The sequence below is a fragment of the Zeus faber genome, assembly GCF_960531495.2.
Source record: "Zeus faber genome assembly, chromosome: 2".
In the NCBI taxonomy this organism is placed as follows: domain Eukaryota; kingdom Metazoa; phylum Chordata; class Actinopteri; order Zeiformes; family Zeidae; genus Zeus; species Zeus faber.
Window position 1 is genome coordinate 46047379 of NC_137189.1, and position 19674 is coordinate 46067052.

The 19674-nt window shown below is 45.6% G+C and overlaps 1 protein-coding gene across 1 annotated transcript in view; it reads left to right on the forward strand.

Moving 5' to 3' along the window:
- zc3h13 (zinc finger CCCH-type containing 13) overlaps window positions 1-19114 on the forward strand; it is a 30973-nt gene extending 11859 nt beyond the window's left edge. Inside the window, exons 11-20 of the mRNA XM_080021664.1 lie at window positions 1445-1951; window positions 2614-2877; window positions 4304-4811; window positions 5959-6155; window positions 7139-8401; window positions 10193-10843; window positions 11924-12067; window positions 16841-17041; window positions 17394-17557; window positions 18478-19114. Coding sequence (XP_079877790.1) covers window positions 1445-1951; window positions 2614-2877; window positions 4304-4811; window positions 5959-6155; window positions 7139-8401; window positions 10193-10843; window positions 11924-12067; window positions 16841-17041; window positions 17394-17557; window positions 18478-18672 — 4094 coding nt within the window. The 3' untranslated portion in view covers window positions 18673-19114. The remainder of the gene's footprint in view (window positions 1-1444; window positions 1952-2613; window positions 2878-4303; window positions 4812-5958; window positions 6156-7138; window positions 8402-10192; window positions 10844-11923; window positions 12068-16840; window positions 17042-17393; window positions 17558-18477) is intronic.
- Window positions 19115-19674: the final 560 nt, after the last annotated feature.

Here is a 19674-nt window from a genome sequence, read left to right on the forward strand (position 1 = left end):
CGGAAAACATCAATATCGGCATCAGCTGTCTGCCAAGTTGTTATTTTAAACATTGGTATCAGCCCAGAATTTCACAATCGGTACATCCCTACTTTTTAATGACAAAAATGTTTACAGAGCCTTAGAAAAATATATTTATTTAACGGTTGGAATCATCCCAGGGGGTCTATATTGAACTTATTATAATGTGGCCCCGATGCGCACAGTCAATAAGCTCTGCGCTGCTTTACTAAACTGGACACAACCGGCAAGCCGATGGACGTAAAATAAGTAATTTGTCGGTATACGTGGGCCGATATGGGATGATATTGAATATTGCGATATTTTCACAGTATTGAAATATCGGCCGCTACGGACGGAGGATGTACAGTATGCGGACGTACGCGCGTAGCGCTGCAATGAGGAGGCAGATAGAGGATTTATGCGTGGCGGCGCGGATGGTGATTAAGTTGCAGCTCCGACGGCCCCGACGATGCGCGCTAGTGATGGGTTGCCTGCGATCGGCACGCCAGAACAGTGGAACGGTATGGAACGATACTGTGCTTAATGGGAACACTTTCTCTGCGACTGTGATCTGCGATCATCCCCTCTCCATGGTATGCGGAGTGAAAATAATTTTATCGAGTCTCCGAGTCTTACCCCGTTTCTCCGTGCCCCGACCCAAACTGTTTTTAACTGTTTTATTTGGAGGAACAGGGCACAGCTCTCTGTGTTGCTCTCTGCCCACACGCAACTTGTGAGCCGTTCTCTGTGATCCAGCTTAAAGGTTCAGCGTCTCTCCAAAGAAAACAGATAGTGTTTATATCGTAGATGTATTTATTGTAAATGGACAGGGCCAAAAAGAAAACGTGCTCAACCGTGCATAATGGGAACACTTTCTCCGTCACTGCCCGGTCACTGACACCGCCGCGTTGTTCCTCCAATATCTGAACTGAGCTGAACTGAACCAGAGAAAGAGAGAGCCCATTTCAGAATAACCTGCAAATGGGGTTTACGGTGATTTATTTCTTCTTTTAGAGGATTTCTCCAGAAGGGGAGGAATGCACCAAGCGGTTGCGCCTTACAGATTAAGTTAGCAAAATAAAAGGAAAAAAATCGCCCAAAAAAAAACAACCGCCAATGGACTTGCCGGTTACGGACTTGCCGGTTACGGACTCGCCAGACAATCAAGTCCAGACATTGTCCGGTGTTGCCCTTTCACACATAAATCCAGGTCTGTTAATCATGTCGTGGTTGCGCCTTTTTCAAGTTGAACTCAATTCAAACAATCTGGGTAAGGTGTTTATGACGGTTGTAATATTTGGAATATTGCCATAACCCAATTGTGATCGACTTATCAAGTGAATGTAAGTGCACTGAATAAATCAAAAGCAAGGGGATCTAAGAAGGATCTCTCATGCTGTTTCTATGTTCTTTTCTTGAATTATTTCTCTCCTCCAAGCAGAGAGCCGCTCTAAGAGAGATAAGGAGAGCGGCCGTGACGACAGGGATTACGAGATGGAGCAGACCTCGACGCGGGACAGCCGGGACGACAGGGAGGCAAAGGAGGCCCGCGAGCGCCGTGATGGCCGCGACCGAGGCAGGGAGGTGACCCGTGAATCCCGAGACCAGCGGGAAAGCCGGGACCCCAAGGAGTCCAGGGAGACCAGAGTGGACTCGCGCTCGGCTCGAGACTCCGTGGAGCGCTCTCGAGACCGCGAGCGGGAGAGGGATAGGGACAAGGATAGAGAGAAAGACAGGGAGCGGGAGAAGGAGCGAGAGAGGGAGAGGGCAGACACCCACAGGAAGGAGGAGCTCGCCCAGGAAGAGAGGGCCTACAGCAGGGCCAGCGGCCGAGAGGATGGCGGGAGAGGCGACGCGAAGGGTGAGGCGCGAGGGGACATCAGAACAGACAGCAGAGCTGAGAGGAACGGACGAGGGAGAGGCCGCGCCGCGGAGACCGCCGATAAAAGTAAGGACAGGAAGTAGATCCTGCTATAACCTTTAACTAACATACTGCAGCGACCATCAGCCTGCACCTGCATACAAGCTGTTTTTCTACAGCTCCTGGAAAATGCCAGTAACCTAAACCCTTTTTTTTTCTTTTGGATCATTGCGGTTCACTCAGGTTGGACTCAGTGATCTAAAACTTTGGTATATATATATATATATATATATATATATATATATATATATATATATATATATATATATATAAAAACAAAAAAAAAACATATAATATATGGAAAATAAGATTTGAGCATTTCAGGTTTAAGAATTGTTTTATGCTGTTAATTTCCATCAATTTGTATGGATCTAGTTCTTCATCAAAGTAGTTTTTAGTTTTTATCTTACATTTGGACAAGAAGGTCACATTCAGATAAAATATCCCCTCTTCCAGGGAGTGTCAATGTGGTGGCAAATAGCTAAGTTTTCCCCCCCAAAAAACCCCAACTTCACATTGACCCAGGAAACCAAAGACACATACAGCACCTGTATCAATTATTTGAATGAATATTCAAGTTAACTAACCTCGACTCCATTTGTTCCATCACACGTTAATAGTATAGTATTTTGAACAGTATTTTCTGATGACAATATTTCATAACATTAACATTTTATGAAAATAATCAGACTCCAACAGAAACAGCAGAGGCTCTCAGCTGGAGAGTAGCCATGACAGCTGGGAGCCCCGGGGCAGCTCAGTCCGTGAGAGGAGCGCCGAGAGGAGCAGCGACCGTGCGGCTGCAGACAGGCCTACCGACAGGGCTACAGAGCGGGCCCCGGAGAGGGACCGCTACGAGGGTGACCGAAGAGGAGAGCAGGCCCGCAGTGACTCGTATGACCGACGAGGCGGGGGGCACGCTGAGCGGGACCGCCGAGACATTCGAGAGCGAGGTGTGTGTTTAAGTGTTTTGCTTCAAATTTATTTTTGTGCCTATTGGTTAATATGTAAATCGGCTATGCATCCTTTCACAAATGAAAACAGTTTGAAGAGATACTCTATATTTTGGGGAAATTCTAACTTATTCAGATGAGAACGTCAACACCAATTTCTTTCCTGTGTCCAGTACAGAGATAGTGACAGACGGCATGCTAATCTGTTAGCTCAATACAAGGCCTGTGAAATTGGCAGGAATACACCTTCCAGCATCTTAAAAGCATTATTTAAGTGATCCATCTTGTATCTTTATGATGACATAAATCTGGATAAGATAGACAAAAAGCGATTTTTCCCAAAGAAGTGTAGTGTCTCTTTGGTGTTTCCCCTAGGTTGAGGTTGAGGTAGCAGCGGAGGTTGCTTGTGCGAAATAATGTACATACAGTACATTTGTGCACAGTAATGAGCAACGGAAATGCCTGCCTAACTTAAATATGAGGTGAAGAATTACCTTGTATCACCAAACTGTTGTGTTAATTTACTTAAATGCAATGACATTTTCAATTAATAAAAAACTTGCATTTATAAAGTTTTATTAAGGGAATCCTATGCAAATAATATGCAACTTTAATATCTCTGAGGGAATCTGTCAGTTATTGGTGCATGTGGAATGCCTATCTTTGGGAATACTTTTACCGAAACAAAATTAGGGATGGGCGTGATTAGCTGACTAATCGATCAGTTGACTCGGCCAGTGACATCAACTATTGATTCTTTCCGTCGATTTTTTATTTTAATTTTTTAAGTGTAGAACACGTTTCATGAGATCCTCCGCCTGGACTCTAATAAGTGTAGCACACAGGAGAACGTGCTTGTATGAGAGAAAGATGGCTGCGAGACAGAGCAAAGTGTGGCATTATTTTACTCGAGCTGAGAACAAATTGTCCACATTGAGTGGGATGAAGCTTTCTTACCACGGTTCTACTACTGTGATGCCAAGTCGTTTGCAACCTCGGCACCAAAGCATTAAACTGAAAGGCAAAGTAGATGAACGACAGAAGCGAGTGTAAACAAACATGGCGGAATGACATTTCTCATTGGATTGATTATTAACGACATTTGCTCGTCTGCTACTGCGGCAACGTCAGGTGAGGTGTTGCCGATCGATTATTATCGCTATATCAGCGGTTCACGTGTGCGTATTGAACCGTAAGGGGCTTACCGAATGGTTCGATAACATTCCGTGTACCATTGCATCCCTAGTAATTACGTGCGGTTAATGGTCTATATGTTGGGGGTGATGACGTCACGGCTGGGCAACTAATCAACTGAAATCCTTGTTGGTCGTTGACCACTAAAAAAAAATATATAGGGAAAAAACACTGCCCTTTAAGGGCGTTGTGAGGACTTCAATCTTACCCCAAATACTTTGTGTGTTCCCAGATCCACGAGCAGCGTCTCCAAGCAGACACCAAGAGTCAGAGAGAGAGGAGAGGAGAGACGAGAGGAGAGACGACCGCAGGACGGACAGGGGGGGCGAGGACAGGGCCCGAGACAGGGAGCGAGAGAGGGAGAAGGAGCGTGAGAGGGAGCGCGAGAGAGAAAAGGAGAGGGAGGCCGAGAGAGAGCGGACCCGGGAGAGGGAGAGGGAGCGAGAGAGGGAGAGGGAGCGAGAGAGGGAGAGGGAGCGAGAGAGGGAGCGGGAGCGCGAGGAGAGGGATCGGGAGAGGGAGAGGGAGGAGCGAGAGCGGGAGAGGGAGAGGGAGGAGCGAGAGAGGGAGAGGAAGGAGCGGGAGAGGGAGCGGGAGCAGCGGGAGAGGGAGCAGCGGGAGAGGGAGCGCCAGCGGGAGTGGGAGGAGCGGGAGAAGGGGAGAGAGGAGAGGAGGGAGCGGCGGGAGGACCAGAGGGAGGAGCGTCCGGCACGAGAGCCCCACGAGGATCGCAAGGCCAGGCATGTATCATTCTGTCCAGAAGTCCAGTTCCACACCAGGGATGTGGAATCTGGAAGGTGGGGGAATCTGATGGCGGGTGTCTGCAGGTCCTTTAAATAGTTTTCAATTCAGTTTGACGAATATTAGGCCTTAAAAGTCATTAGATAGCCTTAACGTCAACATGAACACTTTGACTAATTTATCCATTTATTTATTTTTGTCGAAATTTGTCAACTTCTTCTGCATCAGTCAGCCTTTCTGATCTTAAAAAAATTCCTGAGCTCGCCACTTACCTTTATAGTGACCTGCTACACCTACCTGCTCTCGATTTACCCAACCCAATACTCACCTGTGGAGAGAAATATGAGAAAATACTTGTACTTACTTAACTGTCTAAACCTCTGTAGGGGAAAAAAAAAAGTAATGGTTAAATTTGTTATCTCACCTAAAGGAAACTCTTATACAGGTCGTAGAATCTTGTAGTTCATCATCTACCCTTTTTTCTGTCGAACCAAATATATAGTACTTACCTGCAATATGTTATTGAATATTTAATAAAAATGTGTTGTTAAATGTAACTCTCTGATACCCTGTGATAGTGTGATTATAGTCTGAGGAAACCTTCCAGATTTGTGGTCAAATACATGTAGACATTTTAAAATACAATGGCCGACCCTTAAGTGAAATACAGTGTTAGATATGTATACCGGAAATAGTGCGTAATAGTGTACTATTAGTGTAATAATAGTAATATATAATAACTAGTAGTGCTAATATTCTTATTATATCTTATTATATTACGCTTTTGTCCAAAGCAATTTGCAGATTACATAGAGAACATTCTGTCTTATCAAATCACTCACAGACACAGCTAAACCTTCTCTAGGAATAAGTAGCACTCATTCAATGGTGGAGTCAGAATCATTTTTTCATGTTATAAAATAAAAGGGGGATTCGATCCTCATGGGATAGACAGACGGATGCAAGTCTTGTGTCAGATGGGTCTTCATTCTGCGGCGAAAGTGGAGGAGCAATTCAGCCGTTCAGAATTCTACTAGTGCATAGTAGAATATATGAGTTTTAGTATATGTAATGCTCTTTGAACTTAGAATCCATATTAAATTGTGCTTTTCTCCCTCCTGTCCTTCGTGTACTTCTTTTCCCTAGCCGTAAGAGGCATAGGGTGGAGAGCAGCCCCAGTCCACGGCCCTCACCCAAGCGGGCAGTACGTGACATCAGCCCGGGAGACAGCGACAGCTACAACAGCGGGGACGAGAAAAGTGAGCGACCGGTCGGACGAGGGCAACCCAAGCTCCACCCTCAGCCCCTCCTCCCCAGCCCAGTGTGTCTGCCTCCACCTGACAGTAGGGACAGCTTTTTAAAGGGACACACCTCAAAGTGATAGGAAATGCACCCTTATGCTACAAACTTGCACCTCTTAATTGGAATTCCACGTGAATTTGAATGGATATCATGCGTGCCAAGATTTACCTTGTCCATCATGTATATAATTGCGTTGTCATGGGAAGGAAATCTCAAATATTTGTTGTCCCTTGTACTGCTGGTAATGTGGTCTTGTAAACACCTTACCCAGGTTGTTTGAATAGAGTTGAACTTGAAAAAGGCGTAAGCACGACGTGTGGTTGCTAAAAGTCCTACCTCTTGAAAATGTTAAATTGTGCAGGACAATAATACTGAGGATTGTATAGAGGCGGGACATTTTCCCATTATGACTTCACTTAAATATGAATGTTTATATCACCGTGTTTTAACAAATTAAATACAGGGGTTGTAGGGCCCGGCCCTTGTCAAATCGGGTTTTCATCCCCTTTTCGGTTGCCAGTGCCGGCTCTCCCCACCTGCAGACGGTGCCAACGCAAATCCTCACTTCTGCAGCCAATGTACCAGTCAGCACACACATTTACACGAACCCTGACCATTTTATTAATGATGGCTATTCATTATTTATCCTTGTTTGACAATTTGGTGCAAACACGATGATCTCCTGATTTCAGCCTTTTCAAATGGAATTAACAAAAGCTAGATATGGCACAAGTCAAGGAACTTAATTTGTTAATGAGGTAAATGTTCATTCAGAATAATGTTCAAATGTGACTTCATGTCACCACAATCACTCTAGATTCACTTGAGTTGATTAATAATAAAAGGGGAAGTTTTCAAAAACGCAGTAATGGCATGTGGAGGATGTAGGTTCAAATGATGAACCTTTGTAAATGATTTCAAAACATGAATGTGTTATTATTGTGCTTAGTTTTTTTCTCTATTTGCAGTAATTCAGTGAATTATTCTATAAGTGATTTCCCACGCTGTGGCTGTGTGTCTGTAGGTGGGGACAAGCACCGCCTTCTGAGCCAGGTGGTGCGGCCCCACGAGCCCCTCCTGCGCTCTCCGCCCGCGGCCTCGTCTTCTGATGACAAGCCCAGCCGCTGGAAGGAGGAAGAACGGCGGAGTGGAGGAGTGATGGACAAGAGGGATGGCCGCAGCCGCCACGAGGACCCAGAGCCCCGTGTCGAGAGAGTCAGGGGTGGAGAGAGGCGGGTGGAGCACCTCTCGGACACCAACCTGTCCGACTCCCGCAGCAGAACCCGAGAGCAGCGGGAGCCCAGCCCCCCCCCTCCTCCAGCAGTCCTGGTTGCCGGCACAGAGGACCGAGAAGCCAGCGCCTCCCAGTTCCAGGAGGAGGGCAAGAAGAAGACAAAGTCCCAGAGGAAGGGCACGAAAAAAGGCCGCAAGGACGAAGAGGCCGTGGGTGGAGGCGGCCTGGCTACAAACGGGGAGCGCTTTAACCCTGAGCCCCCATCCAGCATCCCCGCCGACAGCCCCCCGCCCCTGCACTCCCCCCGGAAAGGAGGCAAGAAGAAGGCACTAGAGAAGAAGAGGAAACGCTCGCGTGGGGGAGAGTCAGACGTGTCTGAGGAGGGAACGGCCTCCGCCCATCAACCCCCTGGCAAGAGGAAACGTGGCCCCCGAACGCCCCCACCTTCTATGAGACCGGACCCGCGCGCCACGGGAGGCAATGCCGAGCCCACGCCGCTGCCCAAGATGGATGCCAACTTCAGCGACTGGTCGGACGAGGAAGTCACAGAGAGAAGAGGTGGGAGAGAGACGGCAAGAGCGGCTGTTGCTCCCGCAGAGAGGGTCCCCGCTGAGCCGCTCCGCAGAGGAGGAGCCTCCAGGGGAGGCAGGGACCGGGAGAGAGGAGCCCCCCTGCTCATTGCCCCCCTGCTGCCCCAAGACCCCCACATGCTGCTCCAGACGCTGACCCCCCAGCCCTTGATGTCCCAGCCGCTGCTCCGCAAGCCCCCGCCAGAGGCCGCCCGCAGCAGCAGCCTGGGCAGCAACCAGAGCCGCGCATCCTCCCGGCGAGGCCTGCGGTCGCCCTCCAACGAGTCAGCGCACCGCGAGGACCCCCAGGGTCCTCGGTCCCGTCGGGGCCGGCTGCAAGGGTCCAACTCCCGCGACAGGGACCGAGAGAGGGAGAGAGAGCGTGAAAGAGAGAGGCCGGTGGTGTCTGATCCCCCAGGGGCAGAGAGGAAGTCCCGCATCGACCAGCTAAGGAGGGGGGAGCCGAGTCGCAGCACATCCTCAGGTAGACACCCCCCCCCCAAAAAAAAAATTTACGTTAAAAACCTGTAATGTAGACATGAGATGAATTCTCTTCTTCTCTTCTGGTGTAATGAAATATAATTACTTAAAAGGCTAGGTGATATTTCAAAATGAGTGACACTAGATATCCTCTGGGATTGTGGTTATCTGAATATCATCAAATAGTTAAATGTCATCTTTAGGGTAGGGTTGGGGGATATGTCAAATTTTCCCACCGGCCACCGTTAGCCCAACAACCAGTGATTGCCGATATATTCGCAATATATAGACGCAACCGGCAAACCGAGGGACGTAAAATAAGTAATTTTCCGTCTTTGGAAACACGGCCCAGGACGGAGCACCGAGTCTCACCGGGTGCAGTGCGGAGATTCAGTTAAAAGAACGCTAATAAAAGGATCAAGTTGTGTAATCATCCCAAATGAAAGGCGCTCCTTTCCCGGCCCTCCATCCAAACCCCGGTAACGGGTGTGTCCGAGTGCACTCTGCCCCGACATGTTCACCTCCAATATCTGAACCGAACCAAGGGAAGAAGGAAAGAGAGAGCCCGTTTCAGAATTACCTGGAAAAGGGCTTTACAGTGATTTTATTTATTCTTTTTGAGGATTTCTCCAGACGGGGAGAAAAGCACCAGACGTGGTTAAAGTGGTGACGCTGAATACCTGTTCCCATTTGTGCACGCTTTGAATTGCCCTTTAAAGGTCATTAGGGATTGCCACGGTAAGGAATTTTTCCACCGGTTAATAAAGTCATGAGGGTGGAGCGTGGAGTGCCTCCGTTATGCACGGCGCTATTTACGGATGGAGGGATACAGGTTCCGATCCATACCTGATCTAAGGTCTCCTATAGCCTTCTCTCCTCTCCTCCCGTGATAAGCAGACTGCTGCGCGCACTAAGCCACTTTGATTTTTGTAGTGTCCGACTAAGTATTGATAACACGCTTAGTATTTTACACATTTGAGGGTCATAGACTGTTCTAGACATTTTAAACAATGCCCCCACCTTCTCAAATATTTCTCCTGTGTGAATGTCTTGTGAAAGCTCCTATAGTCATCCCCAAAATATTGTCTCATTATGGTTTAGGGATGATGGGGGGAAAACTCCAAAATTTTTCATGGGTTAATAATTGGCTGGAATGAGCGAATAATCAAGTATTCAGATAGGCTGTCAGGATGAGAAATTGACACCCATCCTTGTAATCTGAATCTTCAATTGCTGTAAAGAACTTTGTTAAAAACCTGGTTTGTTTATAAAAGCGCTATAAAAATAAACTTGAACTTCGTTCCTCTCATAATCAGCCCTTTCCTTTTTTTTTTCTTCAGCGCTTTTCTTTTTTCAACTCTCGGATCCACTCTGGTGGAATCGTCAGCAAATCAACAATATTATTGCAGCTACTATTTTAGGCTTTCTACTTTTTAGGCCACTTCATTTTTCATGATGGTCGGATATGTAACACATAATGCATTTCATCTTGCTGCATGATATGTCCATGCAACCATCCTGCCCTTCTCTCTCTCTGTCTCCCTCCCTTGCTTTGAACCCACAAACTGCATAATCGATACTATTATCGATATCGGGGTATACGGTCAAAAATATTGTGATATTTGATGTTCATTGATGTTCATGATCGCCAAGCCCCATTTATGTTAACTTTTTTCTTCCTAGTGTAATATTTTATTTCTGTTCCTCAAACCTGTGCAGAGCCCTGGTGGAACACTAAACCCACTGACCATGGTGGTCTCTAACTAAAATATATTTTTTTTTCTTGTCACATCAGACCGTCGTGACTCCCGCAGCCACAGCTCGCGGCGCAGCTCCCCGGACTCGGAGCGGCAGGCCCAGTCGTGCTCCCGCGCCGGATCCTATGATGGCCGCGAGCGTGAGAGGGAGCCGTTCGACCGGGAGCGTGACCGGAAGGACCTGCGACTGCAGCAGCCGCCCCCCCAGCACCAGCCGCAGCAACCCCTCCTCCTGCCGCAGCCCCCCCAGCACCAGCAGCAGAGAGACTGGGAGCCAGAGCCCAGAGAGTGGCCCGGCCGGGGGCGCGAGCCCCTGCTGGCACGCCCCGGGCGTGAGCCGCTTGCTAGGGAGCGGGACTTGCGGGAGAGGGAGCGGCTGCTGCCCGAAGGGCTGCTCCAGCTGCACGAGCGGGAGAGGGAGAGAGAGAGGGACGCCAGAGGGGACAGAGTTGGAGACCGTGGAGACAGAGAGAGGGAGAGGATGATGATTATGGAGATGCAACCCCACGTGGAGCCCAGGGGACTGGGCCGAGGAGATCTGCGGGGTGACCTGATGATGAGGCCAGAAAGGAGCGACTATGAGCCACTACTACCCAGGGAGGCCTTTGGCCTGGAGCCCGAGAAACCAAGCAACAGCCACCATCCCATAGTGGAGCAGCGGGATCTGGAGAAGGCCGACAGTGTGGATGGTAAGATTGGTGGTTGACCGATATGAGTTTTTCAATGGCCGATGCCGATATTTAGAGATCTGTGTGGCCGATATATAATGCAAATGGCATGTATTATTTTTGCATGTGATAAAATACAACAATTTAATAATAACAAATAAGACACGAAATTGCTAAACTTAAATGTATTTACATATATTTAACACTAATGTTTTTGTCTGCATTGTCTCTGCAGTGCACTTATTTAATTAAAAAAATCGAGTAAATAAATGTCCACATGTAATCAAAAAATGAAACTTTGCAAAAATAACTTATGAATGGGGGGGAAAAAGAAATTATAAAATATAAAAAAAATTCACTGCGTCATATTAAAATCTGGTCGGAAAATAGTGGCTCCCTGTTACAGAAAGGCAGGATTAATTATTTACAGGTAAAGTATTTACACAAAACATCCAGCTTTTACTCAATTAAGTCCCATAGCAACAGCGAGGCGGTGCGGCACCACTCTGCACACACAGGCAGGCATGCGCAGAGGGGGTCTGAGGGTGCCCAAACACCTGCCTCCTGACGCCCATGGTACCCTTTTTATGTGCTGCGTTTTTTTTTTTGGTTTTTTTTTTAAACCCTCCAAAGACCCAGCTGAATTCAGAGAAGCGTTGTGATTTTTATCTAAATATAATCAACTTAACACACTCTTACTCCAAAGTGGTTGATCTATTTGAAGGAAAAATCACAGCTACATTGATATGCCGGCAATAGTTTGGTCAGTATCATTATGCGATCACTCCCAGGGCCGCAACAGGAGCCGTGGCGGGCGGAGCCCCACCGCCCAGGAGCAGAGACGCAGGTGTAAAATAACGCGGGTCCTCGCTTTTCGACCAATTCGCTTAGCGACCTTGTTGTAGGAACGGAACTCAGTCGTTAAGTTAGGAGTACCTGTACAGAAAATGGTCAGCCAAAAGGCCAAGAGTTGGCCAAAAGGCATTTTTTTTATATATTATTTGTATCTGTAGTATGTTCTCGAAACAGATCAGAAACAATTTCACTGTGGATAAAAAGAATGGAAGATACCTGAATTGTATGTGCGATGTGTCACCACAGGAGAGGATGATGTGAAGGAAGAGGACAGCCAATCAGTGGTGTCAGCCGGAGAGGAATACGAGCCAATCAGTGACGACGAGCTGGATGAGATCCTGGCTGACAGTCAGAAGAAGGAGGATCAGCAGGAGGATGAAAAGAACACAGGTACATACACAGACAGCATATACAGGATGCAACTTAATGCTGGACAATAAAAGACAACTATAATTATCACTATTTTTTTCCTCGGTCGAAATAAAATAGGCCCGATAATTTCGATAGTCTTGCTCAGATTTGCTCATTAATGTAAGCGTAAGGCAAGTGGACGATCTAAAGCCGACCTTTCACCTCTAACCAATTAGATTTGTCGATATAGAAAGAAGCCCCGCCCCCTCCCTCGTGGGTAGGTTGCACGGAGACGGACTGGCAGCGTCCAAAATGAACAACTCAAAGGAGAAGGAGAAAGATGATGTATAGGTGACAACAGGGCCACATACATCCATACATCCTGTTTGTTTTTTTTGCGACATTTAAAAAGGTCCTATTATGCTCTGTGGGAGTCCCTACTCACAGGTACGGCTTTACAGAGGGAGACAGAGATTTTCTGGTTGTGGGGCCCCGACACGGCGAGAGTTGTATTAGTAATTATAAGCAATAAGTAGGAATGTACCGAGTTTGAAATTCTGGGCTGATACTGATGTTAAAAATAACAATTTGACCGATACCGATGGTTTTTGTTTGTTTCTTTATTTTGTTTTTGTTGTCATTTATTCCCCCTTTTGTGCCAGGGAAACAAATAAGTCTTCTTTATAAAGAAACAACAGAACTGTTCAGTTCACTGTTCCGTCTTTCAGCCCTTCATCACACTATCTTTGAACGAGCCCAAATTCAATCATACAAATTTATGAAACAGCCTTTAATATAACCTTCTTACACATGACAAAGATCTTTTTGTGAAAAAAAATTGTTCACCATTTTTCAGTACTTACATAGCCCAACAAAAATAACAGAAATGTAATGTAATCAAATGTAAATGCAATTAGAAAAGCAATAAAGGTAAAATAATCAAATCAATAATCAAAGTTAAAATAACTTCTGCGACGGAATCACAGCCGGATGTGACGTAGCTACATCACAGACATGGAAAAAAGCGAGGAGCATGTCAACTATGCATGTCTGCTGTAGTGATTTAAGGCTCTTTGAAGGGAATTGGATCCTACGGCTCTGTTTGTTTCTGAGGGCCAGCTCCAAATATGGGGTTTTTTCCCCCCTGTTATTTGTTTACTTATTTATTTTTATTATATTTTTCAAATTAAGTTTCACATTAAAAAATAAATAAAACAAGGACTAAAGTTTGTGTATAAAACACAAATTTTCACACATATATAATAATAATAATAGTCAAATAAACTTTTAAAAATAAGAGGTTTAATCAAAGTCATACCATCTGAACCTTTGCGCTAAAGACCGGGGCGTGTGTGCCTTCACTTTGTGAACCTGACATGACAGTGACTGCGCTCCTTTTCATCCAGGGCACCTCCCGGCGAGGGAGGAGCAGAGGCTATCTTAAGGTTGGGCAATGTGGCCTAAAAATAAAATCTCAATTTTTATTTTTTATTTTTTCAAACTAATGGACAATTTTCAATTTGAATTTGGATTTTTTTTTTTTTTTCTTAATAAAAACTAAAAAGACCAAGGCAAAATTTAAATACATATTTTCTTTATTAACATAAAACTGATTTGATTACCAAATCAGAACAAATCAGTTGTTCGAGAATAAGAAAAAAATAAAAATCAGCGCCTTTGGTTGTCATTATTGTGCAAATTTTTTCTTTTTAATTCAAATTGAAAAAAAAATTCTCTTGTTGGCCGTTCCTGAAAAAAAACTTGTAAAATAAAAAATGTTATGCAATAAATGATAATACATTATAAATCATGATAATAAAATGAATAATTAAAAAAATACTCTCAAACAAATAACATACCTTTAACTTCCTACGAAGTTGTCTACAAGTTCTTGGCCCGTCTCTTTGGCATGTTTACCCCCCCGTACTGAAAACCGTCTCCAGCTGGGCACTTGTGGCAGGAATGGGGAGATATTTCTTGGCCAGATTACTCTGACTACTCAGTCTTGGGAAGTTAGCTTCATGTAGCTTCCACCGCTGCAGTTACTGTTGGTGAACATCTTAATGTCTGTCGTGGGCGCGCGCGCGTTCTGGAACCTGAGAGAGAACGGAGCGCCTGGGATCGGGTTATAGGTTGTAGCCCTGATGTTCATGAGCTCTTCTCTGTTGTACGAGCTCCCGAATTGTCACAAAAAGCTAAATTAACAAAACAAATAAAGACAAGACAACACGCACCGACACACCGATGCGACCGTACGAGGCGCCATCTTAGATCGTTATGTATATAATTAGTGTATAATGCCATGAAAATAAGAATCATTGTGTTGGCGTAACCTTAGAATGAGACGTTTTTTTATGTGCATAGGGAGCTGGTATGCTCCCCGGAGGCCGCCATGTCTCTTCTTCAGTAGCCCGGAACGGACAAACCAAACCCTGGCTCTAGAGAGGGCCTTTTGTGTTTTCCGCAAGTTTGCCGGCCACCTTTTCCATGAAAGCCGCCATGTTGCAGCGCCGTGTGAAAGGATATTCGGTTGGTTGTGATCTGCGACCTCACCGTGAGATGCCGCTTACACTCACGGTGAGGAGAATCTTTATGCATCTTACACTGCATAAAGATTCTTAATTCTTAATCTTTAAGTGAAATGTTAATTAAAGCAGCTGCACTTGTTACTTATTGTTCACTTCTTACATACATCATGACTGCTGTGCAATCTTCATTATATATATTAAAAATTAAAAAAAAAAGTTTAGCATTTTATCTTCTGATTTTTACCCCATTTTTATTTTAAGACTGGTGTTTATTTCGGACAACTTCATTCCGCCAATAAGTGTTTTTAATGTATCATGTATGTATCATGTAAATGTATCATGGCATGCAACCATCTTCTTTATATTAAAAAAAAAAAGTCCAAACTTTTTTTTACAGAAATTGCAATTACATTTTTATATATATTGATATGATTTTCTATATTTGATAAATATCGTTATCGAATGGACAAATGAGATATTTTATCGTGATAACCTCTTTGGCCATATCGCCCAGCACTAATGCAACCCGGCTGGGCAGTATATGGATATAATATTGAGATATGAGACTGATAACAAGAATCCAAAATGATATCAACTCTATGACTTAAGCCTGGTTTATGCTTCTGCGAAGATGCACGTAGACGTCTCTGCGGAGCTTCGCAGCAAAGGGTCTCATGGGTAAGCATAGGTCCCAGATGACAACAACAGCAACGCATTGCACGGCCCTGCGCGTCAAACAATCTGATTGGTTGAATGGACCAACTTCCTGTCGGGAGGCGGGTTTCAAAACGGAAAAGACAATACAGCAGATAAAGGCGTGCCTTGCGGATGAGGTTCCAAAGCGGATTTCTATTTGCATAACCATATTTTTGAGTTCTAAAGTTTTCAGGTAAAGTTTGGGAAATAAACAGCAAAAGATTTATATTCTATGTTTTCTGTACATTGTGGTTCACTAAATGTGACGCTGACCCCGGTGGACACACCACATTATACGCAAGTAGAAAAGCTACCGTACAAGTGTATATATAAGCAAAACAGCCACGCAAACGTCTCCGGACGACGCCCATGCCCGTTGGCTTACGGGCATGGGCGGAGAAGCGCGATCCAGCCTCGGTGAACCCACGTTTACTTCCAGATGAGGTCAACGTGGACATTATTATTATCTTAAACAATCTGTTGATTTGTCCATATTCTTTGTCGTTATTATCATCTGTGGTCATTTTCCTTGAAATGAATCTCTCGGGTTACACAGATCAGGCCATTGTTCTTGAGTTGGGGGTTAAATGATGGAGGTTACCCAAAACAGTGCATGTCTTTAGTACCTGGTTTCCAAACAAGGAGTCGAATTCGAAGTCTGCCAATTACTTTTTGATGCCGAGACAAAACAGTGTACGCGAACAGCTCACTCGGGTTTGGTGATGTTATTGTAAATGATCACAGTCGTTGTGAATTGAGTTTACAAATATAAGGTAACCTTTTTATTGATATTAATGTGCAGTTTATTTATAGAGAATCTTGCAATGAGTGAGAATAATTTCACATGGTGATAGTTCAGTAACTGGTCCTCTGTAATAAAATGCTGAGCGGGACACGGGTTCAAACCCCCTCTCCTGTCTCGGCGCGGAGCGGGCCGACGGTCGGTTCAAACCAACACGGACGTCAATTCCTCCTCAGCATAAACAAGCTCCGGTTCCCTGTGTGCGGCCGTGTTTGCTGTTTGGTGTTGTCCTTTTGCTGCTTCCTGCTTCACGCGGCGCTTTCTCTCTGCCGCCACCCGTGGTTTCTGAGAATATGGCGACGGGACAATGTGCCAACGGCAAACACGCCGCACAGTACGACCAGCCCTTTATGCTCCTCCTCCACTACACCTTGATGCCATGCACATGGATTACAGTTACTGCTTAATATGGAGCCTACTTTGCTTGTTTATGATCAGCCAAGTCTGATACATTTCAGTTCGGCTAGGTCAGTTCCAATCGTGACATGATTGTCATACAAATAATTGCAATTCAGAATTTAATTGTCTTTTTTGTACATTTCATGCCACCATAATAGTGGCCATATTTCAGACAGCTCATCAGTTTTTCCACACCTCGAGTCAACTCTGCTTCCTAAGTTTATAGATCGTTATGGAGGTGGGCTTTTATTTCAGATTTTTCTGACTATCCTCATTGATTTTTAGTTGATTTTTGTCTCTGAATGTTGAACCCGTTTTGTAAAAGCGGTCTCCTTTCAAGGAAAACCCCCCCCCAAAAAAAAATCTCCCGTCCCGATGTGTCCGCAGGTCCTCTGGATGTCATCGACGTGGACTGGTCCAGCCTGATGCCCAAACAGAAGCAGGAGCCCCGGGCCGCCGGTGCGGCCCTGCTCAGGTTCACCCCGGGGGCCGTGCTCCTGAGGGCCGGCGTATCAAAACGCCTGGCGGGCCCTGAGCTGCTAGCGCAGGTCAAAGAGTTGTGCAAGACTGAGCTGGAAGACCCCAAAGGTGAGATGCCCCCAACCCCCATTGTGAATTGTGCTTTACTGCCATTTTTGTGTGGGCAATTGACACCGCGTTTGCAATGTGTGTTCCACAGAAATATAGTAGATCTTCAAATCACTGCCCAGTTTGAGAATTTGACGCAAAAAAACTTGACTGGAGTCATACATGGCTATATGAGTTCAATAGTAGTAGTCATAGTTTTATTCATATGTATGTGGGAATATGTGTTGTGAGAGAGTCATGTGTTTTGAGAGAGTGAGAGAGCACTCGTATTAACAAATAGACGTCCGTAGTCTACTTATTATGCTTACGTTGCAAACGCCACATGTACTCACCCTGCCACGTCTCCCGCCAGATGCCGACAAGATGTTCGAGCACGACCTGGGGGCACTGAACATGGCCGCCTTCAACAGGCGAGTGGAGAGGGCCGGCCTGCTCAGCAACCTGGGCCCCTGCTGTAAGGCCCTGTGCGCCCGGAGAGACTTCGCCATCCGCCGGCAGCTGCTTAAAAACGACAAGGTCTTTTTTTAGTTTTTTTGTTTATTTTACTTTATTTCCTCAACTACTATTGTCATACACATTCAGAGCTTTGGGTTTAACTGAAGGGTGAGAAGCAGTTCGTCATAGTACTCTAAGTACTTCAAATCTGAATTAATGTACCACATCTATTTTTAGTCTGATTTCAGTTCATATTTAAAAGGCCTTAAAAGCCTAAATGACCTGCTGAACACAACCATCAGGTTAAAACCCAGTCATAAAAAACGTGTACTCCCTCTAAGGCGCTTGCCTTTAGTGATCCACTGGAGTTGCCGCGGTTATCGGTGTTACACAATGTTCGGGCGTGCACCGATTATATTACTTGCCCACCACCCCCATCGTCGTTTTGCTTTTTTTTAAATTATATATATATATATATATATATATATATATATATATAAATTAAAAAAAAAATTAGTTCCATTTAGTTCAGTTTCCCGTATCAGCAACGACATTCATAAAATGAAAAAAAAAATTGACTTCGTAAAATACTAAGCGTGTTATCAAGACTTATTCTGACGCTACAAAAGTGAAAGGGCTTGTTGCAACGCAGTCCGCTTATCACGGAGAGGAGGCCGTAGGAGACCTTAGATCAGGTCTACATCAGGACCTGTCTCCCTCCAGCTGTAATTAGTGCCCGTGCATAGCAGGGACACTCCGTGCCCCCCGTCATGAGTTTATTAACAGGTGGGGAAAGATTCCTCACCGCGGCATCCCTATGATCCACCAATCCACGCTCAGCGAGCTGACACGATGCTCAATCTCCTCACAGGAGGAGAACGGTTAAAAGGTGGTGTTGTTGTTGGGTGTTATTCGGCGGGAGGCGGTGCCTAGCGTTATATTTGTGCAAACCATCAATTGTGTGTCCTTGCTCCCCTTTGGCCCACGCGCCTTCTCCGCAGGGCCTTACCAAGCAGCTGTACCCCATCACCCCGGTGGTGGACAGCGAGCTGCTGCAGCTCAGCATGCGCCTCTTCAGGAGGACCGTGGCCGGCCAGGAGAGGACCGAGCCGGCGCCGGCGGCCGCCATGTCGGCCGTGGCTTCACCCGGCTGCAGCAAAGCCAGTGCCGTGCAGCCGGATGTGTGCGTGTCCTGAACGGGATTGTAAGGGCGTAGTGAGTGGGGGGAGGGGGGAAATGCATGAAACTGGATGCTACACCCTTTTAGTCATTAAAGAAACTCTTCTCTTAGGTACGTTCCATGCGTTGTATCGTGCTTTTGTCAGTCATGAAAAGGAAAAAAGTTCATAAAAAAAAAAAAAACTTTTTCCTCCCCCGGTTAGTGCAAATTTTCTGAGAGATGAATCGGCGTAAGCCGTGTCATAGACTATGGGATGTGCCGAGGCCTTGTACATTGACCTAAAGGAACCATAACATAAACGATGTGGTGAAACGATTGGTTATTCGTGCAATGACATATTTTAGATATTTCAAAGCAGCTTTTTTTTGTGAGTTACTGCTCCCCGACCTCACATGAAATTGTCTCTTTTGTCATGTGTTGTGCATTAGTTCTCAAATCTGAGCATTAAAATGGTTAGATGTTGAGTTTTTTATTTTTTTTGTTTGTTTTTGGTAATAGGTCTTTTGCTTTCTATGACGTGACTGTTCAACTCTTCAAAAGAGTGTTTATTACCACTTGTGTATGCACACACACACACAGGATAATTCTACTGCCTTTTTATTTGCATCGACATCACTGGCCCACAGCACTGATATCCTGAGGGGACTTGAATGTTTTGCTGTGGATAAGCAATGCCAAACTATTCCGTCTGTGAATGTATTTCCCCCACACCCTCCAGCAGTTAAGAACTGCTCTTTAAACAACCGTACTTGTTTGAATGGTTTGGCAATGCCTTTCTCCAAAAGAACCCGAGAGGCGACCGCAGCTCGCCTCCTTCGTGTTCGCCCGCCGCCGGCGCCTTCCAGAAAGGAGCCCGAACCTTTCCGAAATGTCCGGCTAGGAGCGACGCCGGACTGTGCCGAACTTGACCGAGCGCAGCGAAAGGTTGAAGATCTCTCCCTCTGTGCCAGAGTACGTTCACTGTCCCGGGTGAAACAGTTGGGTGGGTGGAGGGACTTCAGCGTCCCTGGGGTACGCT